This window comes from Corvus hawaiiensis, chromosome 14 (genome assembly GCF_020740725.1).
Source record: "Corvus hawaiiensis isolate bCorHaw1 chromosome 14, bCorHaw1.pri.cur, whole genome shotgun sequence".
Classification (NCBI taxonomy): domain Eukaryota; kingdom Metazoa; phylum Chordata; class Aves; order Passeriformes; family Corvidae; genus Corvus; species Corvus hawaiiensis.
The window spans coordinates 15,517,189-15,543,843 of NC_063226.1; the positions used below are offsets into that span (position 1 = coordinate 15,517,189).

General features: G+C 45.1%; 1 protein-coding gene across 1 annotated transcript; it reads left to right on the forward strand.

Moving 5' to 3' along the window:
- Window positions 1-396: 396 nt before the first annotated feature.
- Window positions 397-24,227, forward strand: RNF128 (ring finger protein 128). The gene is made up of 7 exons (XM_048319133.1): window positions 397-871; window positions 12,364-12,611; window positions 16,620-16,691; window positions 17,276-17,358; window positions 19,914-20,010; window positions 21,229-21,406; window positions 22,799-24,227. The coding sequence occupies exons 1-7, from the start codon at window positions 436-438 to the stop codon at window positions 22,933-22,935; spliced, it is 1,251 nt and encodes a 416-aa protein (XP_048175090.1). The 5' UTR covers window positions 397-435; the 3' UTR covers window positions 22,936-24,227.
- The last annotated feature ends 2,428 nt before the right edge of the window (window positions 24,228-26,655 follow it).

Sequence of the window (26,655 nt, forward strand, 5' to 3'; positions counted from 1 at the left end):
TCTGAGAGGGGGCCCGGGCGGGTGAAATCCACCCGGGAGAAACGTGGGTTGTGCGCCCGGAGAGAATACAGCGACGGGGACGCCCGGCTGCGCACCCCGCCCAGCACCGGCGAGGCCGCAGCGCCCGGGATCCCCACTCCCCGGGCAGCGGCGGGGGTCCACTCCCGGCGGGGTTCCCGCGGCGCCGGGCGGTGCTGTGCAGTGGTGCGCGGTGCGGTGCGGTGGTACGCCGTGCCGGGCTGTGCCGTGCCGTGCCGTGCCGTGCCGTGCCGTGCCGTGCCGTGCCGTGCCGTGCCGGGCCGTGCCGTGCGGAGCGATGGTGCGCGGTGCCGCGCGGAGCTGGGGGCGTGCCGCGGCGGGGGCGGCCCCGCTCCTCCCCCGGCAGCCGCGGCGGCGGCTTTAGGCGGCGGGGCGGCGGGGCCGGGCCGTGCTGGGATGCCGTCGGGGGCCGCGCTGCTGGCGCTGGCCGCGTTGCTTTGCGCCGTCCCGCCGCCCGGTCCCCGCGGGGCGGCGGCGGCGGCGTGGACCGCCTGGCTGAACGTGTCATGGGAGAACAGCGCAGACCGCAACCGGAGCGGCTGGGAGGCGGGCGAGAGCGGCCTGTATGGGCTGCACTCGCCGCTGCAGTCGGCCGAGGGGCTGCTGGTGCTGCCCGACAGCCCCGACGCCTTCAATGCCTGCAGCGCGCTCACCAACTTCAGCGGGGCCCCCCCGGCCGGCGGCTCCCCGGGCTGGCTCGCTCTCATCCAGCGCGGCGGCGGCTGCTCCTTCGCCGACAAGATCCACCTCGCCGCCGAGCGCGGCGCCGCCGCCGCCGTCATCTACAACTACCGCGGCACCGGTAACGCAGTGCTGCCCATGTCCCACCGCGGTGAGCGCCGGGGAACGGGGGGGCTTCGAAGGAGGGGGGTCCCCGCGCTGGGAGCGGCCTCTTCCCTCCCTCCCTCCCTCCCTTCTGTCGGCGGGTGCGGGAACATGGCACGGCCCGGGCGCAGCCCCCGCCGCACATCCCCGGCGCGGCTCCTCGGTAACAGCCGGGAATGTCGCTGCCTTTCTTGCACCACGGGAGTTTCTGCCCGGACTGGCCGGTGCTGTTTCGGGCGCTGCTGATGTTGTTTTTTCTCTGACTAATGAGTAACCGTGTCCGAAATCTGCGGCTGCTGCTGCGGCTGAGGACGAGCGGGCGCCAGCTGAGCGCTCTAGCTGGGCTGGGCCGGGCCCTGGCTGCAGGTGTGCGGGGCTCAGGTTTTTGGCCTGAGCCTGTAGTCGCCAGAGGTGATGGATGCTGAGGTTTTCAGTGCCTGTTAAGACTGGGGAGTTGATTTGGGCCGTAAAGTGGGCTGGGTTTCCACGGTCAGACACTGTTTCTCCCTATGCCCTGCACACTAACCAGCGCAGAAATAAGTGAAGTACGAGACTCCTCTGTAGGTAACTTTTCAGCAGCAAAATGCCACTTCTCATGCAAGTAGCTGAAGGCCTTTAAAGGTTGTTTTCCGGTTGCATAGGCTGATGACAGAATTCCTCTTCTCTTACTATAGAAAGTCTCCTATTTGCTAGAAGGTTTTTCCTGATCTGCCCATCTTTCAAATGAAAAATGAGTTTTGGCTGTATTTTAGGCTAATGGTGCCTGAGAAACAGACCAAGGCTGAAAGCTGAGTAAGTGCCTTCCGGTGATGGTCCAAGCAGGTGCCCTGTGTATCACAGGGTGAGAGGCTTTGGTGGCTCTGTCCAGCTTTTGGATGGACGCACACCCTCCAGTACCATGTGTGTTGGAATTCTGTGAAGTGGCACTGCTTTGGGAAGTTCCATCTTCTGGGGATAAACTGAACAATAGAAATGAGTAGTGCATCTTAAAGGGTCTGAGTGGTTCAAAAAATAATTATATCCCTGCAGCAACCTTCTTAGAAGGGGTGGAGACGATTTCTGTTAGCAGTGGAGGCAAGTGTTCTGGTGAGACAAGGAAACAGTAGCTGTCTCTGGAGGTTTGTTGTGTGTAATCTTAATGAGCTGTAAGACTGTTGGTACTCTGCTTTAAGAATTCAAAACATACAGTCTGGATAGGCTCTGGCCTTTCTGAGGCAAGGCTTTCTTATGTAATCAAATCATCAGCTGACAAATGCTATTGAGATCTGGCTATTGCTGGGTGAGTTCCTCCTGCTGAACTGACCGAGCATCCCTGCCCCTGAGCCCTGTTCACTGGGTGCCTGCCTCATCCTGCAGCTCTTGGAGGAGCTCCCTTGGCACTGCTGGCCTGGGTAGGTCACTGCTGAACCTGTTCTTGAGGGGAAGGGCCATGTGCTCCTGCCCCTCCTCCATCCTGGCTGCTGGGAGACTTACAGCGTCTTAACCTTGCTGGGAGCTGCCTCTCGAAATGAGCCATGTGCTCTCGGCGGGGTTTGCTCCAAGAGGAGGTCCCTCCTTTCCTATGCTGTCCTTAAGCTTTCTGCTGAGGCATTTATGTCAGAGTGGCTCTAGCTGTCCTGATTATCCTGCATGATGGGATGGATACTCGAGGGCATGTTGAAACTTCCCAGCTGAACTGCAGACAAATAGGACAGGGACTCCTTGGAGAAGACAGCTTCTGTCAAACCACTTATTTTATCTGCCTGACTCCTCCTTGCCATGTCGTAGCACAATTACTGGGCTAAGCTTGTTGCTGCTGTTGCTTTTATTGCTTGTCCTTGTTTTAGTCCCTCACTTTCTTTCCTGTTCCATCCTCCCTTTTCTTCTTCTCTGGACTTGAGTTCTTTTTCTATCATCACGTCTGTCTGCGAGTCCCTGTTCTTGGCTCTTCCCACAGCGATGCTTTTCCTTCTGCTTATGGGGCTTTGGTGACACGCTGTGCTTGGGGTGCCCCTGCCTCCTGCCCCTGCTGGGGGCCAGCGCTCTCTGGTCAAACTCAACAAATGTTGCAGGCTTTGGACGTGGCATAGCCAAGATGGAGCAATTTACAAGTCGCCAGCCTCATTCGGTTTGCCAGGTGCAGGATATTCCCTGTGTAATGCTGATGAGCTCAGCCTACAGCACTACCCCTCAAACTTAGGAGGTAAGAGCTGGTCATAATGCCCTTTGCTGAGCTGTGCTTTGGGATGGCTCCCCTCTCCTGGCCTCATTGGTGGCACTGGGTGCTCTAACCTGGAGCCGATGGGGAAGGTGGCCCTGCTCATTAAAGAATGGCCTTTGTGCAACCACAACTCCTGCCATGGCTGTAACGGCTGTAGCTGTGCTAACAGTGACTTTGCAATCTGGGTTTCCTATGTGGCTTCATTTCTGCTCTGACTGGGGCCATCAAATGCCATCAAGTGAAACCAAACACTTCCTCCAAGCTGAGGCAGTAGGAAGTAGCAGGAAATGGCTTTGCTGGGGTGAGGGGGAATTAAGTAGCAGTACTGAGGACTTTCCTCTCAAGTGTGGGGTGTGGAGCTGTCATCTGCCTGGCAGAGAAGGAAGATTTCTGTGGGTGGGCTCTGATGAAATGTATGGCATAACACACTTTTCTTTGAAGAACTTTGGTAGCAACAAAACACAAAGTTATTAGCAGAAGCTTGTCTAAAAATGCAGTGTGCCTTTTTCTGGGTGTTCAGACTTGGCTTTTGAAGCAACTTTCTTGTTTAGAGATTTAAATGGGCCTGTATTTGCAGCAGTGTTTGTCCTAGTCATCGTGCTTCCAGAGACTTTTTTTCTTATAATCATGTTTAGTCTGATGAATTCTTTATTGCATCAGTGCTCTATGTAACCTTTTGGTGTGCCAACTTAAAAAAAACCCCTAAACAACAAAAAGCAACTCACTCTGGCAATTAAAACAACAGCATGCAGTGGATAGCCAAATCAGATATGATCAAATCCTGCCTAATCATCTTTAACATGTAGAATGTCAAGAATTTAATGGAGTCCAAAGTAAAATTTGCTTTGTGATTTATAAGCACAAACCTGTATCAGTTAGCAAACTTGAATTTTAACTGTGCACATTTTAAGATGGTACTGCTCTGTGTCAGGCTGAGCAGGGTTTCAAAGTACAATTCTGTGTGCTCATAATTGCACCTCTCTGTAATCTCTATTGACCTTCTGAAAAAGACATTTGATTGGAGAAAACCAGCAGCATGTGGGGAAAAAGTGCAGGGCAAGAGTTGTTTTTTTTTTTAAAGGTGGACCTTGCCTTAAGGCAGAACTAGGCTGTTAGGTGGCTTTGGCTTGAGGGCATGGTGGTGCCGGTGGGAAGCATTCTTTGGTGTTCAGTATTTCCTTGCAGCTAGTGAAGAAGGATTCTTTGTAGGTCAGAAAGCAACTGTGATCATTTTCTTTAGTTTCTCTCCTGTGGTGTAACTCTAGACTTAAGAAGCACATCACCTGATCTGCAGAGGGCTTATTCTGGGGGAACACAGCTAAATGATTCTGGCTCAAGCAGTAACAGCATGTCTCAGGCTAACAAGATCTGGTTCAAGTGTAAACTTGAATCAGTGGGTGAAAGGGGAAGGAAAGGTTAAATAAATATGTAGCACTGCTACTTAAACTTGTTCTGCAGGAATTTCACTGAGGTGAAGCCTTACCTCCATATGCTTAGAGAAAACAGTGTATGGCAGAAGTGTCTAGTTGTGCTCCACTGCTTTTTGTGAGGTATGATCTTCAGAAACAAGCTAAAACTTTTCCAAGGTATTAAAATGCTGATGTGAGCTGTAAAACTGTTAAAGATTGAGTCAGAATTGTAATCCCAAGATGGGCTGTGCTAAGACTTTGTAAGCCTTGTGTAAACAGATGGTGTACGTCCCTTTGCAATGAGGGAAGACTTGTGCTGAGGGCATCTGAGGAGAGGAATGAGGATGCAGGATCTAATTAATGACAATTCCTCTCCCATGTTCCTTGGCCATGGCCAGATAAGCCTCTGCAGATTATTTAGCCTTTCCTACAGTTCCTTTTTGAGATGGACCTTGCATGCATCTACTGTGCCTGGGTGGTATTTGGAGTCTGTAGTGTCTGGAGTTTGTAGCTCTTTGCATCTGAGAATAGCTTTTCGATGTGCTCAAACCTCAGTTTGGTTCTCCTGGCTGCCTGGTTTAGAGTAAATTAATGTCACAGCTGTAGTGACATTCAGATAAGCAACTGTGGCACATGAGTGACCTTGATCTCCTCAGAGGATGGTAGAGTGTGACAGTGACTTGGGGCTGCCCCCAGCACCACAGTCTGTGAGCAAGCAGGAGGGACACTGAGAAGCTGGATTAGACTAACTGGTGCTATTGACAGCTTCTGATCCCTGCCCTTGCTCTTTGATATAATTTAGGTACCTCTATGACATGGAAAACTGTAGGGTAGGCCCTTATATATATTGTCCCTTAGATAGCCTGGAATAGGTCTGTGAAGTGCCCTTGCTCTTTGGGTTTACTGGGCTGCTGAAATGTGAAAGGATGCATTAAAATCCTAAGTGACAGCTGTGGTAGCAGAGGCTTCATTGTGAGAGACGTCGTCCCTAAAACAATGACAGTGCTTGTTTGCCTCCGGCCTTGGATGTGCTGGTGAGCACACAGCAGTCAGCTCAGCACAGTTCCCCACTGTGTCCAGTGTGACCTGTCATCTTTCCACAGACAGATGCTTTCTGGCTGACACTGTGCCCACTTACATCATTTTATCATTAGCTTTCTCAAACTCACTTGTGAGCACTTAGCTGCCACCAGCATGTGGAGAGCAAGGGATATTAGTGGTGAGCTCAGTCTCATTCAAAGAGGGTGAGCAATGTATTTACTAAATCAAAACTGCTGAGTAAACTCACCAAAGAATTTTCATTAGGAATGTTGCTTGCTGTTTCTCCAGGGGGTTTTAGAGGCTGTTTGCTAGATTGAAAGGCGGTGCTTTAGTCTTGCAGGTGCCACTGACCAAACAGCGTGTGAAGAGAGCTGTCCTACAGATCTCATTCATTTCTGTGCCCTTGAAAAGTGTTACTGTCCTGGCTGCTGTTTTAGAGGATGATTTCTTGTTATAAATATTCTAAGATTTAGGAGGATGGGAGCATTTACATGAGACTTTAAGGCTCAGAAGGTGAGGAGGGGGAGAAAAAAAGGGTTAGTAACTGTTGGGTTCACTTGACAAATAATAACATTACTTAAACTGAACAGATTGGAGGTTGGTTTCCACCTCTAGTATTTCCTGGGGACTGATGGAAACTCGTATCATGTAAAATGACATTTGGTCTTGATGTGCCCCTTTATACACCTAGCCTGTTTGGTAAAAAAGTTTCCCCACACTTCTTAGTGTGGAAATCTTCCTTCTCCGTGTGTCTTGCTGTCTTGTTCACCTTATTCATCCCTGATGTCTATGAAGGGATAGTGTGTGTCCTGAGCTGATAATACAGACTGGGGAGGAGTGGATATTCCTGAAGGCTGTGGTGCCATTCAGGGAGGCCTGGAAAGGTTGGAGAGCTGGGCAGAGAGAAACCTAATGAAGTTCAGCAAGGGTCCTGCACCTGGGGAGGAATAACCCTGGCCATCAGTACAGTCTGGGGCTGATCTAATGGAAAGCAGCTCTGTGGAGAAAACCCTGGGGAATCCTGGTGGACACAAGCTGTCCACGACCAGCGTGTGTTCTTGTGGGTAAGAAGGCCAGTGGGATCCTGGGGTGCATTAGGAAGAAGTCAGGGAGGTGATCCTGCCCCTCTACTTTTCCCTGGTGAGGCCTCACCTGGAGTTCTGTGCTCCTTGGTTCAAGACAGACATGGAGCACCTGCTGTGAGTCCGGAGAAGGCCTGTGAAGATGATGAGGGATTGGAGCCATCTGCTGTACAATGAATGGTTGAGGAAGCTGGGCCTATTTAGGCTGGAGGTGAGAAGAATGAGAGGGGACCTCATCAGGGCACACAAATGTGTTAAGGGTGGGTGTCAGGGGGATGGGGCCAGACTCTTTTCAGTGGCGTCTAGAGCAGCACAAGGGACAGTGGGCACGAACTGAAATAGAAAGTTCCATCTGAATAGGAGGAAAAACTGTAGTGTGAGGGTGACTGAACATTGGAACAGACTGCCCAGAGAGGTTGTGGAGTCTCCCTCATTGGAGATATTCAAAACCTGTCTGGATGTGATCCTGTGCAACCTGCTCTGGGTGAACCTGCTTTAGCAGGGGGGTTTGAACTAGATGGACCCCAGAGGTACTTCCCACCTCAGCCGTTCCATGGTTTTGTGTGACTGTTTGCCCCTGTATGCTGAAAGGCTTATGTGTTTAGGAGGAAGAGATCAGACATAGTGCCATCTGTCAAGTAAAGCAAGCTGGAAGTAGATTTAATGAAGCTTAGGTGATAGTGTGAGGAAAAAGGTATTTCAGACAAACAGTTTAGATCATAAGGGGCTGTAGCTTTAAATAACTGCAAAATAACCTGGATGTGAATTACTCTCTTATCTTGGTGCCAGGTAATGTTTGGGGTGGACAACGTGCAAAGCAGGGGAAGGAGAAGGAACAAGCCTACTGACATCAGCTTATCCAGGCTTATATTGCTTCTGAACTATGAGTTCAGTCACCCTCCCCCCTCTTGCAAAGTGAAGAGCTTATCACAGGGCAATAAAGGCGTTTCTTTTGACAGTGTCTGAGATGGCAGATGATTGTGGGGATGGGCACATTCCTGATGAGATTTTGCCTTGTGTGTGTGGATGAGTGCAATCGGCACTTTTTTTTTTTTTTTTAATCCACACTGTACCACCGATGAGAGCAGAGCTGGCTGGCAGGGTCTGGTTTCATATTGTCTGAGGCCAGGGACAGCCCTCATGTTCCTAGAGTGGTGTGGTGCTGAGGCTTGATGGCTTTTATGTGCAGTGCTGGCCTGTCATCTGAGGTGAATTACATAAGGTTGGTAATACCACCTCCGTCTGTGTACACTGCTAGTTTATTTTTCCTCCTACTGTAACAGATAACAGTAAGCTTGTACCATCCTGTTTGATAACCACCAGAAATCTCATTTCTTACTATTCCAGTATAGTGAGACAAGCAATGTTCAAGACATTATATAGGGTTTTTTTTAAACATGAAAGATAGGCTATCAGATACTCCTCTTACATGCCTGAAGAGCCAGGTGTGCTAAACTGGTAGGAAATGGTTGGAGTGTCAACTGACACTGACAGTGTCTTTCATGTTAAAGAACAGTAGATAGCTTGATCTCCTAATGCCTTTTTTGCTGATGGGGGGGTTGGAAGGGTGCCAGGGAAAAACCTCTAGCTCCTCTGACTAAGGCTTAAAGCACAGCTAGTACTGATCTGTGCTGCAAGCACCATATCTTGTAGATAAAAGCAATGATCCAGGCACCAAGGTTTGAGTTGTATTTTGTCTCCTGAAAGAGCCTTCAGATAGTGTTTCTGCTGTGGTTAGGGAGAAACTGTCCATTCTTTGATAAGTCAAACTCCAAAGTCTGCATTTTCCTTTTTTTTTTTTTTTTTTTTTTTTTTTTGTTTAATATATGAAACATTCAAAATCAATTTCTTCCATTCCTCTTTTTCTGAGTGGGTGGCTTATGTGGTGGTCAGCTGGGGTTGTTGAAATATATTGGTGATCCCACCAGGAGAAAGGATGGGGTGGGGTATTCCCAAGTGGAACGCTGGGCACGCTGGGGTGAGCTGTGCTGGTCCTGGGGAGAAGCAGTGTGGCTGTGCCATAGCAGAGGCTCTGGTTGCACAAGGTGCTCTCTGGACAGAGTGAAGGAATACTGGTAAAACTGTGGGCACTTAACTTCAGTCTGATTAAAGATGAGGCAAAACTTCAGACTTTGAGAAAGCAGGGGTGAAAAAAACGATAAAATCCAAAATGCTGGAGGCTGTGTGTGGCACGCTAGCTTTTTCCTTGTTCTGAAATAACTTGCCTACTTAGCATGTTTTATACCTTCTTTCTTAAAAATGCCCTCAAAATTATTGCCTTCCTCACATATTTTCACTGAACTGTGTTGTAGCTCGGTCTGTTCCCAAAGAGGAAAAGGGTCCATCAGTTTTACATCCCGTTCTTGGTAAACGGTGATAGAGACATTAGAGAGGTTTGGCTCTCCCTGTCCAAGAAAAGAAAAATGTATGGAATTTACACTGAGGCCTTTAAGCCAAAATGAAGGGGTCTTTCATGACTTAATTGAAGCTGAATTTGTTTGGTTTAAACAATGCAAAATGATTGCAATGCCTAAACGAGCTGAGAAATTACTTTTGAGTGAGGGTAGAGGAACTGACTTGGAGTTCCTGAGTTGGCATTGGTCAGTGGATTTGTTTGGCCTCGAGATCTGATCCTTGCCTTGATGTGCTTTAATGCATTAATAGATTGTGATTTTATTGCTAAAAGTGAGCATTGTTAAGGCACACATTGGTATCATTGCATTCTAAATATCATGGGGCGAGTGTTCTCCAGGCTCTACAACTTGTTGGGATAGATTCGTCTGTAGCACACAAAAATGTAGCACTGGATTAGAATAATCACCTTAAATGATTGTGAAAAGACAGGTGTGTACTATGCAAAAGGTAATTCTCCCAGCTCTGTGCCCCCCTTGCACATCTCATTTCTCTACTGAATTATCAAACCTGTAACTTTGTGTTTAGGAGCCGAAGTGTAATGGCAGAACAAGTGAAGTCTTTGCAGGGCAGAATTTCATATAGGCATTGATACTGCTATAAATAGATGCAACTTTACATCTAAGTCAAACTGATCCAGGAAGGTAAAACTTAGATCCCAGTCATGCACTCACTCTCCTTGTGGGCCCAATGTGCTGTGCTCCAGCTCCTCCCTGCCCCAACAAACCACTGGGGTTCTTGTGCTTCATCTGTGCCAACCCATTTCCTTCAGATTTTGGCCATCTGCTGCCTTACAATATGGGGGGTGCCCAAAGAGGCAGGCTGTGTTTTCCTAAAGAGTTGAATAACTTTCCCTCTCCAGTTTACAGGAAATGGCAAAGGAAAGAGGCTGGGAAATGTTTAACTGAACAGGTCTTGCTTCTGTTTAGCAATGAGCCCATTATCAACTAAACAGGCAGCAGATTAACTTCACCTTCTAGTGTCCCTTATAAACTGTTTCAGAAGCTTTACCTGAACCACAAAAGCTGACACCTGGGCAAAGAATGTGGGTTTCTGTGAGGTTTTTGCCATGCACAACTAACTGACTTTCCTCTTGCTTTGCTGGAGTCTGGGTGGGGAAAAGGCTGACAGCTGAGAGCAGCTGCTGTAATTGAGATACCTCTGCAGATGTCCCTGGTTTTCTGTATGATGGCCAAGCCCTGTCAGAAGCCTCTGTGTAGGTTGGTGGTTTCAAGGCCATGATAACATGTTTCAGTACCTGTCCTGATGGGACCCAAGTGAACAGCTCAGGAAGTGTTGGGTGGGGGTGATCCTCTTGCTTTTGTTATGGAAGCACAGAAGTTGTCGCAAACACGTGCTGATGGAAATGGCCACTCGCTTCTGCTCTTGTAGTGCCAGTGTCAAAAGCCACCAGCTGGCCACTCGTGTGTGTTCATCTAATTTCAGCAGAGCTGAAATTGCAGCAGAAATCTCTGGGGTTGAGAAGTGTCAGTGAGAATTAAAGCTGTCATCTGATGACATCCTTGTGAACTATGCAGTCTGAAACTTAAATGGAGGACTTTTTTTTTAAGGGTAAAACTTGTTCACAATGGATGGCTTAGTAGCTTGAATGGTTTTGCAGGCTGATGGTGACATTTCAGTAATAGGAATCCCTGTGCTGTGTCTTGTGTTGTGCGTAACCACAAGATAGATCTTCTGTGAGATGTGCAGAAATATAGGGGAATAGGGTAGGAAAAACTTTTTTTGCCTTTTTTTTGACAGGCTTTTTATTTTCTCATTGTTGCAGCCTGTTCTTCCATGCTTATGAAAGCAAGTCTCAGCTTCTGACTTGATGCTTAATTCTTTGCTTGCTGCTACCACCTGCTCATATTATAACTGATGTATACCACCTGCTCATTTTATAACTGATGTATAAGCCCTAGTTCATCCTAAAGAGTAGTTGCAGTCTCGGAGACTTTTTTTTTCTCTGTGTGATGTCCTTGTCTTTACAAGGAGCTTTCTGAATAAAAGATGAGTTTGGTCCCACTGAGGAGAGTTGCTTGCTGTGTTGGATCACAAGCATTATGGGAACAAGCTGGAAAACTAATATACACTTTCTCCAATGACAGCCTTTGTGGTTTAACACCAATTCTAGGGGGTTTTGGTAGCTGAAAGCTGAGTAACTTTCAGCAGAGGGAAGTAACTTGAATAACTCAGCAGAGGGAAAAACAATTGGTCTTCCCATTAAAGAGTGTTTGGCTGGGGGTTTAGCTAAAAATAGCACTTCGTAACAGTCTTTATTCTTCCCCCATGCAATGTCTTTTATGAATGTTGTGCAGGTGATGGTTTAATGCAGTGAGACTCCTGATCAGCTGGTCTCAAATCTCCTTTTCTTGTATTTAGTTTAGAGAGAGAGCAGTGATAATTTCCTCATCACCCTTTCTCCCTTTTTCTTCCTCTCTTAAGAGCCTATCTGTTATATTGGGTCTTTCTAATGTTTCTGCAAACAGTATCAAGTGTCCTCAAGCCCTTGCATGTCACTGAAAGGAAACTGGTTTGCTCTGGTCTGTGCTTGGTGACTGGAGTTGCTTGAAATTTCTTCCTACCATAAACCCCTTGATTGCTTTGACTTGTTGTGGTGTTCAGCTGAGCCAATAAAACCTGTTGTTAAAATCAGGATGGCCTTTGCCATCTTGCCCCTAGCTGTTTAAAAGTGGAGCACGCCTTCCTCCATATTTGCTTCCTTCTGAATTTGCAGTAGAAGCTCACAAAAACTCACTTGAAATTCACAATGAAATCTCCCTCAATCATTTCTCAATTGCTGCTGAAAATACGGAAGCAAAGGGTGATCTATGTATTTGATTGCTCAGTGTCTGGGGAAATACTCAAAAGTACTGTCAAATTTAGAAAAGAGGTGTTAAGAAGTAGCAGTGGAGCGGGGGGGGGAGTTGGATCCATTACAGGAAGCAATCCCTATACAGATATCACAATCCCCAGTGACCTTACTCTGTAGAGGATTTATTTTTAACTTCCTGTAGTTCAAAGGCATGTTAAAGTGTAAATTGCCAAAGTGTTGTGTCTAAAATAGGACAGGCTGTGTCCTCTATAGGAGTGAGGAGTGCTATGGAGACCAATGACTTCTAAGCATGGTTCACTTATGCAGCTCATAGGTAATGGGACATACTTTAAGCTGGACAAACATATAGTGATGACACTTGTTTTGCATGACATTGTTCCATCAGTTCATATTGAATCTACAAATACTATTTAGAAAGTTCCCACAGCCATTTCTTTAGCACTTGAAGCAGGATATTTAAGACAATGACTCTGATACAACACCTGGGAACTGAGCATGGATTCCCCTTCTCCTTTGCAGGTGCTGAAAAGATCGTTGCAATTATGATTGGCAACCTGAAAGGCATGGAAATCCTGCACCGGATTCAGAGTGGCATGAAAGTCACCATGGTCATCGAAGTGGGCAAAAAGCGCAGTGTTTCCATGAATATCTTCACCATCCTCTTCATCTCCGTGTCATTTTTCGTCGTGGCAGCAGCAACCTTGGGCTGCTATGTGTCTTACTCTGCTCGGAGACTCATTATGGCAAGGGCCCAGTCCAGGGAGCAGGTGAGTTTGTGTCATTGCTGTTTTATACTCCCATCCCCCCGCGGTGTGGATCTCAAGGTTTGTATTCTTTGGTTAAGTATGAAAATGATTGAATTTGTTTGTTTGATCTTTAAAATGCTGAGAGATACATCTTTGCACAGCTTAAAACTTTCCTAAGAACAGCCAAAAGTAAATTCTGTGGAGAAAAGCTGGTTGTACTCAGCTCATAGAAATACTTCCTGAACTGCAGTGCAGCCGTAATGCTGATGTCGTGGGGACTGTGAGAGAGCTGAACTGCTTTTAGCTAACTGCTTTCATCCTTCCCACTTAGCACTGCCTATGTGCTTGTTGTAACAGGAGACAAGACTGGAAGTGTGTCTGCAAAATGGGGCACGACTTTAGCTGCAGGTTGGGAGCCTGCTGCTTGTTGAAAGCTGCTTTCTGACTGAAAGCTTTCTGAGAATTACAGTGACAGACTCAATTAGGGTTGGAAGTATTGGAAGTTGTCATCTGCCTGTGAGATGCAGCATTGCCACTCCTGGATGAAATGGGGAGTTGTCTGTGTAACCTGATGCTGTCTGCTTGCTGATATTTGTGGAAAGAGATGCACAGTCAGTCTCCTGCTGATGAATTCTCTTTCATTCCCTGCCGTCTACCTTAGTCTCACAGCTCTGTTTAATAATGCTAAATAAATCTGGACAGGAGAACCTGGGTGCCCTATGCACTGTTCATTAAATCAAATTGAAATGTTTCCTCCTTTGAAGGTACTTAACAGTGCAGTTGTGAGCTATCAGGCTTTCAAGAAACTACAGAGGTTATTAATGCGTCAGTGATAGCTGGTACTGGGAAAATCCAGTCTGCTTGGCTAGCAGTCTTGGGTTCCATGTGCACAAGGAACTTAGATTGAAAAATAACATTGATAAATGATGTGCTAGTTCCACGTGATTTCAGCAGAACTGAAATCAAGGAGCCCAAATAAGTGCTTTACAGAGTATAAGAATAGAAGAAAGCTTCTCTGCTGTCAGGGTGTAAAAATGTACTGTTCTGTTAAAGTGAAACTCAAAGACAATCTAGAATTGTTTTCGGTTCTTATTGTACCCTGGCATCTCAGACTGACCTCACAGTGATTAGGTGAGTAAAGAATAACAAGAAAATGCTTGTTAGTTCAGGTGAACTACTAAAAGGTAATGCTACCATGTGACCTGTTAGCTGCTGATTGGATTTTCAGTGTAGATCCAAAGTTTGAGAGTTTTAAGTGCTTTGGCTCCATGAAGTACTGAATATTAGTTAAACAACTTCCTGGCTTGTGTGGTACGTCCTGGTGCCTCTCCTGTCATCGTTCAGCCCTTTGAAAACCCAGATTGCCTGGACTTGAGTGACTGTTGAGAAGAGCCAGTCATGTCAGCTTCTGGTCCAAGCAAAAAGAGAAGTTTAGTAGCACATCTATCCTAACCTAACAGTTAAACCAGAGTAGTTCTTTCCTCATGAGCAAGCTACACTGTGCAACCTCCTAGTTCCTTCTTGAATGCATCTTTTCTTCTGGACTTGAAATTCAAGTCTCCACTTCTGCAGTCTCTTCCTGCTTTGGGAGGTCAGTGAGCAAGAAGGTGGAAAATTGAGGCAAGCGTGGTAGGTGGCTTTCTACCTGTCTAGTCAGTGGAGTACTGAAAAATTCAGTTCTCAAAATAGTAACCTTTCTTAATAGTGCAAAATGACCCATGATGTTATCTGTGGCCTGGTTTCTAATTTCAGCTCAAGTCTTTGCTTCCTTTGATTTCATAAAGATTAAATGTTGCAGCTGAGAAATGACCTAATTAATGGCTTTGGAGGAGACAAATTGCTCAACTTTTACCAATTCAAACTGCTTTCATGGCAGTAGCTACCTGTGGGGAAGAACTTCCTTAGCTTACAGGAGAAAAGCAGGAGTTCCCAACCCTCCTCAGAGCTGTCTGGTCTGCGCTGCCATGACCGTGCTCACAGGGTCCCAGAAAGGCACCCTTATGCAGAAACGGCTGGAGGTAAAATTGGCATCTTTGAACAAGGGAGACTGAGGACTAAGCGACTGCAAACCTGATTTTCCCAATTAGGTACCTCACTACTTCAGCATGCCAGAGCCTGGATAGGAGCTGGAACCTGACCTGTTTTGTAATATCTTGACTCTATTTCCTCAACTTAGCTATTTCTTCTAGCTTTTTCTGGGTTGGGGCTTTTATACTTCTAACATAATTCACGTTTCACATTTGCTTGAAAAACTTGGCTTCACAAAATGCTTTGACATTCCAAGCTTGAGTATCCTGGTAGACTATTCAACAAAAAGCTGCTTCTGCAACCTTTCTCCATCCCCTGGAGGGATTTTCTGCTGTACTTGCCAAAATCAATGTTAAAGGTGACTTTGGCATTGATGCATTTAATGAGAAGCAATTAAACTGGTACCCATGCAAAACTTAAAATATTGTTTCAGTAAATTATTAACAGTGCAGCCAGTTGGGTCCTGTCTAATATGCTTGGCATGACATTAGATGTGTAGATGAGATATGAGGGAGTACATTCCTAGAAAGTTTAGTTTTCAGTTAATAACAAGTAGTGGTGACAATTCTGGCCATGTATGAGAAGTACTTACATTGCTGCATTCCTGCTCTGTTGATGTTACCCGGTTTGCTGCTCAGACTTTCGGGGACCTCAGTAAACGGCAGTGTGTGGCTGCTGCTCTGTGGCTTCAGTCTCAAACCTTGACAAGGGCAACATAATTTCAAAGTTAACCATAAGCAGCATACAGAAACATATATTGATGTCTTCAGCAGAACTTCACAAACTTCCAAGAAAACCTCAGTAGTTCTTGTTTCTAAACAAATCTGCACATCTGCATCCTTCACCTTTGGACTGTATGTGTCTCTTCCTTGATAGCTGTTGGTAGCTGTCAGCTGTTAAACTCTTAAAGCATGCACATGGGTACTCTTAGGGCACAAAAACAACACTGATACAAAAATAGTTCATTTTGTACCAAGACTACTTGACAGAGTCCCAGGGGGATGTGTAAATCAACTTGTTTGATATTAACTGCTTCAGCACAAGGAATCTTATGCAGATTTGAATGGCCAGTCCTTGCAAGATTGTTAGGTCTCAGCAACAGCCCTCCTCCCACCTGCCCTTCTGTACTTGTGCCACCAGCGCTGCACTTGGAAAAGTTTCATGTAAATGAGCTAAAATGCCGAAGGAGATGGAATGCTGGAAAGCCAACAGTGCAGGGCTCCTGCACAGAGCAGTTGAATTGGAAAGAGGCTTTTTGGTTAGCTGCAAAACTTGAGTCCGCTCTGTCCCTGCGGTAAGTGTTGTGTTGGGGATGGCACTGCCAGAGCTGCCTGAGGTGCACCGGGGAGGGAGAGGACAGTCGTATTCTGAGTCGGTGGAACGGCACCAACGTGTGACCTTTAAACAGAGGTTGGCTCCTGGGCTAATTCCAGGCACTGCACTGACAGCTGGACAGCAACAGTTGCCAGGCAAGCTGTAAAGCAGTGGAAGCAGAGGAGTAGTTCAGGGTGTGTTGGTGCTAAGTGGGCTGACTGGTAAAAAGAATCTCTCTCACCTTTCATCAGAATGTGAGTTTGTGGCAGGAAGGTGTCCTAAAGTGAGTAAAACATAAAACAGTTGATTGTTGAACTCAATGTTCAGTCTTCTGTACCAAGTCAGTTTGAAGGCTTCTCTTTGTTTTGGCTGGGTCTAATCTGATCAAGGTATTATCTTGCACCTTTAAAAAAAAAACTTTTTCAAAACCCCTTGGATTTCCTGTGCTTTGTGAAAAGGTTAGGTTACAACCAAAGCAGACCTAAGCCTTCTTGGTGTGTCACCCAGTCAGTAACCATATCAGTATGTCCCAAAACTGTTGTCTCCAAATAGCAGGTCATGCTTACTTGGCTTGTTTTGATAACATCAGTTTTAGAACTGTTACCTGCTTGCAGCAGGCCCCTGGGTAAGTATTAGTAAGTGAATAGAAAAGTGGCTGTGTCTAACCAGAACTGCTTTGTGTCACAGCGGCGGCTGAGGGCCAGGGCTAAGAAGGCCATTGAACAGATGCTGCTACGCACCCTGAAGGAAGGGGACAAGGTAGGACTGACCCTGTGATCTCTCCTGCTTTACAGCACAGCCTTTGCACAGAACCCAGCAAGCTCCCTCGTGCTGGAGGAGGACGGAGAAGTCTCTCTGAGGCTGTAACTCTTGGTGGCAGAGACAGTTCCTCTTTCAGACCAGGTCCTTTTCCAGGCTGCAAGACTTACATTCTTATAAATCAGTTTATTTTGTTAGCTGCTTGCTCGTAGTCTTGCTGATGTGAGAGGTCCTAATTTGCTGACATGGATGCTTAAACATAAACTAGTATCTAATCAGCTTCCCTGGCTCTTCTTTCTGTAACTAAAACTGGAGGTAGCAGTTTCTAAACCTCTACAGTAGTGCCTTCAGTAATCCAATGATGGTTTCAGCTGGAATTCTAAACCATGGGTTTAAACTTTCAGTGCTTCTTTTGAAGTGTCAGCTTGACTGTGACTAATCCACTAAGTGTGTTTATATAAGATTATATTCAGGAGCATCATGGATGACTCTAGCTAGACCCATTTGTCTGCAATAAATATGACTGGAGTTCAGAGGAAGCTTTCAAAGTGTGTTAAAGCTGTAAATTCATTTCACTGTTTTAGGAAACTGGTCCAGATGGAGATTCCTGTGTTGTGTGCTTTGAGCAGTACAAGGCGAATGACGTAATGCGTGTTCTGACTTGCAAGTAAGTTGTCTTCCAAACTGCCCCTTTATCCAAAACTCTGCCATGTTTGTTAACAAACTTTCATCAAGTTGTTGTACAGTGAGAATTCTTGAATATCTATCAAAACAATATTTTGAACAACAGAAAATGTGTGAATACACATTTGTAGTATGCCCCAATGGCTTGTGTTCATCACTTCCCCTGTGAGTGCATTGACACACACAAGTTGGCAGACCACAGTGTCCCTCAAGGGGATGCCAGGGCTTTTAAAATATTTCTTCCTTTGCTGGTGTATAAGAGTGTTACCACTAACTTGCAGATAATTGGCAAAATGTTGCCCATTTCTTGTCCCTTACATTACCACTTACTAAGAGGGTTGTGTTTCTGCTAAATTTGTTAAATCATGCTGGCTTTTGTAGTTTAAAATAAAGCATTTCTATTCTTGTATGCATCCTCTGAGATAGAGACCAAAATAGAGCTATAGCAGTTTATTTTTCTAGAATTCTCTCTTGTTGTATCTCATTCCTGTGCTGCTGTGGAAGCTCAGTAGTGAAGCACTAAGGCTTTAATGTGATTGCTCCTAAGGTGAGCAATGAAGCAGCCTCAAGGCTTAAGGAAACTTGTTCTGTGGGATTTCCCTCTGTGCCTGCTGACTGGGAATGCTCTGGCCAAGCTTCTAAAATCAGAGGGCTGCCAGGTGAACTGCCCAAACTGTGCATAGGAAGAGGTGTCATAACCCTTAGGGAGGGTTACAAAAAGCACTTGGAACCATTTTGATGTAGGATAATGAAGTTCTGAAGAATAGAAAAATGGGTAGCTGCTGTTGTGTGCTGAGCAGTGCTGTCAAACACTGTCAAATCTCAGCTGAAGTTACCTGTGCACCAGGTTACAGTTTTGCAAAGGCTTTCTCTGCTCCCAAACAGTAGAACCTCTAAGCTGTTTTGATAACACAAAGTTGGTCTGCTAAAGTGTTATCAACCAGCTTTCTTGATCTAATGCTTAAAACTTTAGAAAAAACCAAAACTGAATAACCTTTCAGGCATGTGTGTTAATGACTATTCAGTTGTCTTGTTATGTTTATGCTCATGGGTAGTTTTGCTTAGTAATGGACAAAGTCCCATGAGTACAGGAACTTTTAGACAGGCTCCAGACAACTTTTCCTTGATAGGAGACCTGACTTCTCATTATTTCCCTATAAGCCCTGCTAATCTTGGTATGAACCTGCAAACAAAGCATGACTTATTTGGGTAAGAGTGGAGTAACATCTTTTGAATGTGTTCTTCATACACGAATTTCCTGCATTTGCTCTGAGACTGCTTTTATGTACATTTGTGATGTTACATTCCTCTGCAGCCCAAATGTAGCTCTCAGAGGCACACTAGTTTAAAATGACTGCATGGACTTGATAATCTTCACAAGTGGTGATATCTGCCAGTATCAACCATATAAAATTCTCCCTCACATGAGTTATAAACTGATATTTACTGCAAGAACATGCTGGTGGTTGACCTCAACACTTCGAGCGTACTTGTTGAAAGCATTTAACTGTATCTAGGAAAGAACCACGCAAAGGAGTGCTCCTATGAGTCACATTGGTGGTATCTGAGTCCCTAGGGTGTGGGTATTTGCCGACGGCATTCTTGTCCAGAGAGTCAAACTGAATGCATTTATAGTTGGAGAGGTTCGCAAGTCCAGTGTTAAGTTCAAGGACTTAAAATAGTGAGGTGTCAAGGAAGTCTCAGGTTTTATTCTAAACATGGTGTTGATGCAGCTGGAAGGAAGTGCCGATTATGTGAGCTGAATTGGAGAATCCTTGGATCCTTCTGGAGTGTAGGGCTGCTGAGCACTGGATGTGGTGATCTCCACACTTACTTCATAATAGAGTTGATTAATACTGAGCACTGCTTGTTTGCCTTGCTGTTTCTATTCAGGCTGAGGGAACAGGCAGATTAGAGGATTTCAAGTCATTCTCCTAAATCTGTGGCCTAATTTAAACCCATTGTGGAATTGAGTGTCTTAATAGAAGCATCCATTTGCATCTGTGATGGCTGAGCTATATTTACTTTCTTGAGTGTAAAGCCTGCCAAATACCCACTTGGGATACACAGTGATTGTACAGACACAGTAAATGGGTGGGAGTACAGTTTATCTTGAGGACATAAGTCTGTGAGATGATTTGCCTATGTAGTTATAACAAAAACAAGTGCTATTTAGTCATCTGCATCTGCACGACAGAAGTTAACCTTAAAGCTGAGGCTGAGATGTCAATAGCTGTATCATCTAAATTATTGGCTAGAAGTGTATTGTACACAGTTTTGGAAAAACAGCTTTAGACTGGTTTAGCAAAAAGGGTAATGCTGAATTCTAGCAAGTTGTATTGGGATACTAATAAGCACAAACCAGCTACAGGTTGAAAGATCAACTGTCCATAACTTTCAGCTGAAACTTGTGGCAAAACAAGGTCATCTGTTCTAGAAGGAATAAATTCTTGGGGTTACAAAAGGGTCCTTCATAGCTGGCACATGAGCAATCTTCCTGGTATGAAAACTAACCTGTTGGCTACATTCTTCCACCAGCCATGTCTTCCACAAGACCTGTATTGACCCCTGGCTTCTGGAACACGGGACGTGTCCTCTGTGCAAATGTGACATCCTCAAAGTGTTGGGTGTTGAGGTAAGCCAGCAGCCTGTGGTCGTGGCAGCCACAGAGGCCATCCTGCCCTTAACGAGAGTCCGGTGTAGAGAGCAGCTTGTTACTTGTGTATGTTAACTTTGATAGAGGTCTTTTGTTCTCTCTGGAAGATGCATACCCGGGAAATGACCACAGCTATAAGCACCAGGTGTGAATGTTTTTCCTTTATCTCCCAGAACACGGGGAGATGGCATGTTTTCGTGAATGGCTGATAAGGGGCAGAAAAGTCTGCCCTGCCACGTGTTTGGTGGTGTAGCTGTTTTGTCTTTCCCTCTGCACGTTCCCAAAACTTCCTTAAAACTTTCCCATGGCAGAAACATATAAATACTGAAGTGTGTGTAATAAAGATGGATCCTGCTACAAGAAGCAGTGGTCTCTGTGTTTTTTCCAAGCTGCTGCAGCAGCTGCCAATTGCAGTGTTACACTGCTGTCGTGGCCACATCTTGAGTTATTTCATGCTGCCTCTAGAGTGCAGGTGATAAACACAGGTGTTGCCATGTCTGTGCCCAGATGCTACAGGAGTAATTGCTGTGTCCCTTTTAGGGAAGCCTGCAGCTGACCTGGTGTGAGTTGGTATCACCTAAAGGCTTGGGCAGAATGTCAGCCAAAGCTGACTCATGCCTGACGGAAGATTCGGTCTTAACTGTTGTGCTTCCAGCTAAGGGTGTTTCTCATATCTTCAGGCAGACTTTAACAACTCATACTGTCCCTGAAACCAGCTTCTCTTCAGCTGCTCAGTACTTGGAGTCCGTGAAAAGTGAATGTGTTAGCATGTATGACATTTCTGGAACTGCGTGATTTCCTGGGATACATCAGGAATTTCTGATGTGTTCTGTAATTGCTTATTGTTGCAAGTGCCAGAGGAAGATGCTGTTGCTAGTGCCTGATGCTGCCTGGACCAGCAAAAATGTAAGCCAGTTTGCCTGGGGGAGGCAGATCTCCACTGAGTGGAAGGAAGATTCTCTTTTCCTGGTACTGGGCAAACAATGCAGAAGCTGTGTCTGAACTTCCCACTCAATTAGGCAGTAACTGGTTTTCACCTCTGATGCTGGAGGTTAACAGCAGAGCTTTTATTCCATTTCATGTTTTTTCCTCTGCATAAAAGTGCTCTGGACTCAGTCCTTGTGGGCACTGTTCTCCTGGAACGATGCAGTCTCCTGCCAAGTTGCAATTTAACCCTTTTCTCTTTTGTTCACAAAGATGGATGTAGAACCACGGTCTGAGCCTGTGCAAGCCCCAGGATCCAGTGGCCAGAGACCTCTATCCACTGTTACTATAGTTAATGAAGAGGACAATCTTAGTGAAACAGCATCATCTGGATATGATTCTGTACAGGGACCAGATGAATCTGCTCAGGAGGCACATGCACCATCAGAAAGTACGTCTACTGTTTCATCTGCCTTGCTAGATCACGTTGCACTTGGCTGCATAGGCTGTGAATTAGGGGGAGTTGCCTTCATAGCATCTCACAGGGCTTGAATACTTTTGTTTTTCAGGGTTATCTTAATCTTCCCTTTTGTTTTAGCCTTTAGCTCTGACACTTGGTCTTTGTTTTAAAATGAAACAAAGCCTTAGTGTGAATTAAAAGCCGAAGTGTATGAAAGAGTAGTTCAAAGTCAGAGGCTTACTACTTCAAGAGCAGAGATTTTTCCAAATATGTCCCCTACCCCTTTGTCTCTTTGGAGATTTCATTTGGATGAGTGAGTGTTGCTTTGCTACCAGATCATCTGCTTTAAGTAGGTACTTACAGAAAACTTTTGGGGAGTCAGTCCTGCTCTAGCTCAGATGGTGCAAGAGAGAGGAGGAAGATACTTCAATTGAATTTCAGATTTGCTAAGGCTGAGTCATCCTTGAACACTTTTAGAGAGTGTTAATTTGGAAAGACTATCAGATTTTCCAAATACCTTATTTTTTTGAACGAGCAAACCAATTGAAAACGTCTTTTTAGTGGTCAGCTTTGCCAACACATACTCAGTGTTGCTGTTGGCTTTAAAAATGGAAAGGTTGCAGGTAAACAAATGAAAGTAACTACCCCTGAATTGTGGCATGGCCTTAGGAAGGGGATGCTCTATTTCTCATGGGAAGACTAGCTGACAGGAAAATCTGGGATTTGCTGCCTCCTGTGGGACTCGTTGCTGCAGCAAGTGATGTGTGTTCAGGAGTGCTCTGTTGAAGCACCCCAGTAGAGAAGAGGACACTTCCTATGAGCTAAACATCAGAAGTTGAAATTGCATCCCCCTAAGCAACTCAAGGTGTGCTGGGTTAGTTACGTGGGTCATTCTCATGTATTCTCACTTGGAGTGGGAAGGGCACACAGGGACATCAGCCAGACAAGGTTAGTCTGTAGGGAGAAGGCCTTCCTGTCCAAATCAGCATGGCCCCCGCCCTAATTCATCCTGAGCCTGGTCTCTAGGAGTTGCTCTTGATGCCTGCCTTCAGCAGCCTAAAGATTCAAGACTTGGTAATATCCTCCAGGTTGGATTTTGTAGCCATGTAGGGCCTTCTGTGGCTTAAGCACACAACTTCAGCTTGCTTAGCACTACTGAGCTGAGTAGGTGTCTCCAGAAAGGACAGGCAGTGACAAGAGTGGGCTCCCAAACGACCAAGGGGCAGGAGGAGAGAGGTAGTGGGAGCATGGCCTTGGATTTCCATCTCTGCAGGAAAAGTGCAGTGAGCTTGCGCAAATCAAGTGCGTGTGGTTTGCTTTAAGGTGCTAATGCTTGGCTGTGACACTTTTTAACTTGTCTTCACTTGGCTTTCTTCTGGACAGATGACAGCACACATCCTGTAAGTGAAGAATCCCAGCCCTCCACTGTGACTGTCTTTTCACACGGTGACAACCCAGGTTTTGAGGGAGATGAAACACAAGTTTGTGAAGGCAGGATTGTTTGTGAAGTCACGCTCTGAGAACATGCCCAGCCACATGGTGCAAGCCTTCTGCAAGGAACTGCTTACTGCCATTCCATATAAACCAAAAGTTGCAAGACTGTTGCAGAAAATGCTGCATTGGCAATGTTTAGATAAATAGACTTGTCCAAATCATAATTGTATGGTTTGCCTTTCTTAAAACTGTATTTCCTGCAGGAGTTTTAACACTCTCCAGATAAAGCTGTCTTAAATATAAAGAAAACCAGCAGATCTTCACTAAAACAAAAGTTCCATCTTCAGCAAAGCTTCTGTACCGTATTTGAGTTGTTTAAATGAGAAGATTTTTTACATCATAGTTGTCTCCACTGGGAATCGTTTTGAGTTGGGTCTTTTTGTTGTTTATTGTTTTCATTCAAGTGGATTTTCATTGTAAACAAATTTATTTTGATCTGTTCTAATACTTACTTATGAGACACAGTTTTGTTTAAAGCAACATGGTCTTTAATGTTTGATAGGAGAAAGTGCAAACTAATGCTTGTCAAACTGGATTTTGTCCACAGTGTCTTTGGTTCTCTAGTAACCAACTGATTCTCTACCTCTCAACTCCAGCCTGCCAACCCCACATTCCTAAAGGGGAAGAAAAGAGAGCTGCAAGCTGACAGGCCAAATCTGACTTTCTGTAAAGGGAACAACTGCAGGAACTTTTCAAACCTTGTTCACGTTAGCCTGTTAGTCTGAAAGATCCTCAAGTGATCTGGGGACTTAAAACCATTTCTAGCACCAGCAATATGCCAGAGTCCTGGCTTTGTGGGAGTCTGGGATAACTTCAGGAAAGACTCAGCTGAAGATGAAAAGACAGATTCTTACAAAAGGATCTGCTGTGTTTTGTTCAGAAAATGATCCAGCCTCTGAAAAATGCTGGACTGTTGCTGTACATTGTCTTGCTCAAGTGCACAAGCTGCAGGGAGATCCAATGTCCTGAGAGTGTAACAGAGGGTTGGAGAAGCTGTCTGTCCTCTGTGTGGAGTTGAGATGGGGTCAAGGAGGAGCACTGGGTGCCTCAATAGTAAGTGACTTGGCCTTGTCCAGCAAAGGTAACTAAGGACATCTTATAAATGCACTTTATTTTTTTACCTCTGCATCTCTGACTAGTTTCTAATGTTTAGTACGACTTTGTCTTAAAGCCTGCAATAAATAACTTAAGAATCTGGGGGGTGAAAGCAATGCATTTTCTTAGCTATAGTACAAATGAAATGGTTGTAAATATTTCGTAATTTGTATTGAATTTGAATATGAAAATGTAAATGTAAATAAAACTCTATTTTTGATGATCCTGACTCACATAAAATATTACCAGCTCTCATGGAAGCAGATGATGAATTTGCCCTGTCCCACAACCTCAAAACACATCTTTCTTTTGGAAGGCCAAAAAGCAGCAGTGTTTGCTCAAAGTAATTGGAATAAGGAGTGCTAGTTATGTGCAGGATGCTTCTGTTACATGGATTGAAATTGTGTTGAGAGGCTTAAACCAAGTAGCTGTACTCAATGTTAAAGAAAATCCAAGCACCTTAGGGTGTGTACAAGGGCGTGTTGAATTGTTCTACAAGGCATGTTCAGCACAAGGCAGTCTGCCACGTGCACTTCAGACCAGACTGGCTGCATCTCACTTTTCCTCTGTCAAGTTGCTCAGAAGCCCTTTCTTACCCAAGGGTGTGCTTGCTTTGAAGAAAAAACATTTTAAAAATTATTATGTGTCCTTTGTTCTATACTCTGCTATGATATACAGTAAAAGCCTGTCGCTCTCCTGGCCAGTTTGGGAGCAGTTAAGTCTTGTGTTTCTTTCTAGCTCAGTTCCAAGTTCAGTCTAGAAAATACCAGTTGGTTCTAAGCTCCAGTTGCAAAGCTGATTATAATCAGACTCCACTCTGAAGCTGTAATTTGCTGTGATTGCCTTTTTATTCTATCTGTCAAGTGCAGAGCAGTGAAAGGAACAGCCAAGCAGTAACTATGCAGCCCCCGATCACTTCATTCCATTTCACAAAGCTGGTATAAATTTATTGTGGTGTGTAAGCTGCAATGTAGTAGAATCTTATGAGGATACAGTCTCATGAAATCATCTCCCAGTCTTGTATTCAATGGGAGCAAAATTTGATGTTCAAAATAAAAACAGGATTCAGATCAATTCAGTACATTGAAAGGCACTTCTTGGGTTGCTTTGTTTGTAGAATTCAAGCTTTACATTTACTGCCTTTTAAGAGGAACAAATCTGCCTTTTCCCCAGTACTTGTATTTCTAAGGGTAATGTGAATGCATAGCACTTTCTCAGGGAATGCACTAGGGGAGAACTGGGGGGGTGCAGAAACTCACGTTGATGAACCTGTACTGCTGTAGGATCAGGTGATGTGTATGTGATCTGCCAAGGCAGCAGCTTGCTTGCTCAAGACACTTCGCTAATTTTCAGAGAGATATTTGGGATTCTTATATCAAAGGTGACCCACTGCTAAAGGAACACATTCAGGGTAAGTACCAGAGCAGTATTTGAGCTACTGTTAGGCAGAACTTAATGGTTCTCCGGTATTGCAGCTTAACTTGCAAGTCTGCCATGCTCTTACCTGTGCAGGTTTGTTTATAACTAGTAGCTATGCAAGGGATTCGGTTTAAAAACGAAAGTGTAAATTTCATGAACACCATCTGTGATACTAAACTTGGGACTGTTGCTGCCAGACTGCCTTAAAGAAATTTCAAAGTTCCACTCTCACTTTTTGTAGTTCCAAGTTTCCATGGATAGCAGCTGTCTTTAACCAACCCTACTTAGGGGACTGTGCAGCAAAATTGTCACTTGTTTTTGGTGATGCCACGGGCTAGAATGTCTCCGGGTCGTGTATATGTACGTGTTTGTGCCCTGGCATGACAGACTCTTTCCTCTAAGCAAGAGGCCAACAGGAATGTACCTGGGGATAGAGTTGTTCCTGACAAGCAGTAAAAACTTGCTGTTATTGTGCAGTAGTTTTGGCGTTTTCTATAGATACGCTAATGCTTGTGGATAACGGAATGATATAGATGAAATGATGAGCCCACAAGTGGTACAGTTGCTAAAATGTCTGCCTATTGACTGTTAATATTCCCACTGAGTCACACAGACATGTCAATTCTTCTGTCCCCAAAGAACAAACTGAACAGGCTCCGGCATCGGCATCGTGGCCAAGTGTTTACTCACTCCCTCAGGGAAAGGAAGGGAGTCACCCCTCTCCCTCAGGAATGCCCTGATCTAGACACTTGAGTGGAACACTTGTGTGGTCTCAAAGGGGAACTGGGAAAATTTTTTTATCCCTGGTGGAGAGGAAGCCTTGTTGCCTGGTGCTGGATAACTGTGCTCTCTTGTAAATCAGGCTTTACAACAGCAGGACTTAATTTTAAATGCCAAATCAAAATAAGACCATTTTCTCATCTTGAGGAAAATTTTCAGGTGTCCGTATAGAAATGTAGTTTCAGATGAGAATTTTGCTTAAAGGATAAAGCAGGACTTATGATGAGGGCCTGCAAACATATAAAAGCAGTTTGAGTCACAGGGGCTATTGGACTCTTGCCATAAAATGGAGAGACTTAGTCCATCTCAGTCTTTAGAGGGGAAATTCTGCACTTCACAAGTCCCTTAAGAATTGGACATAATAAATACAGACATTTACCTTGCCTGTGTGATTTAAATTTCTTTCCATGTTTAACACACCAGCACAGAAGGTAGCCCTGCCTTTTCCCTCA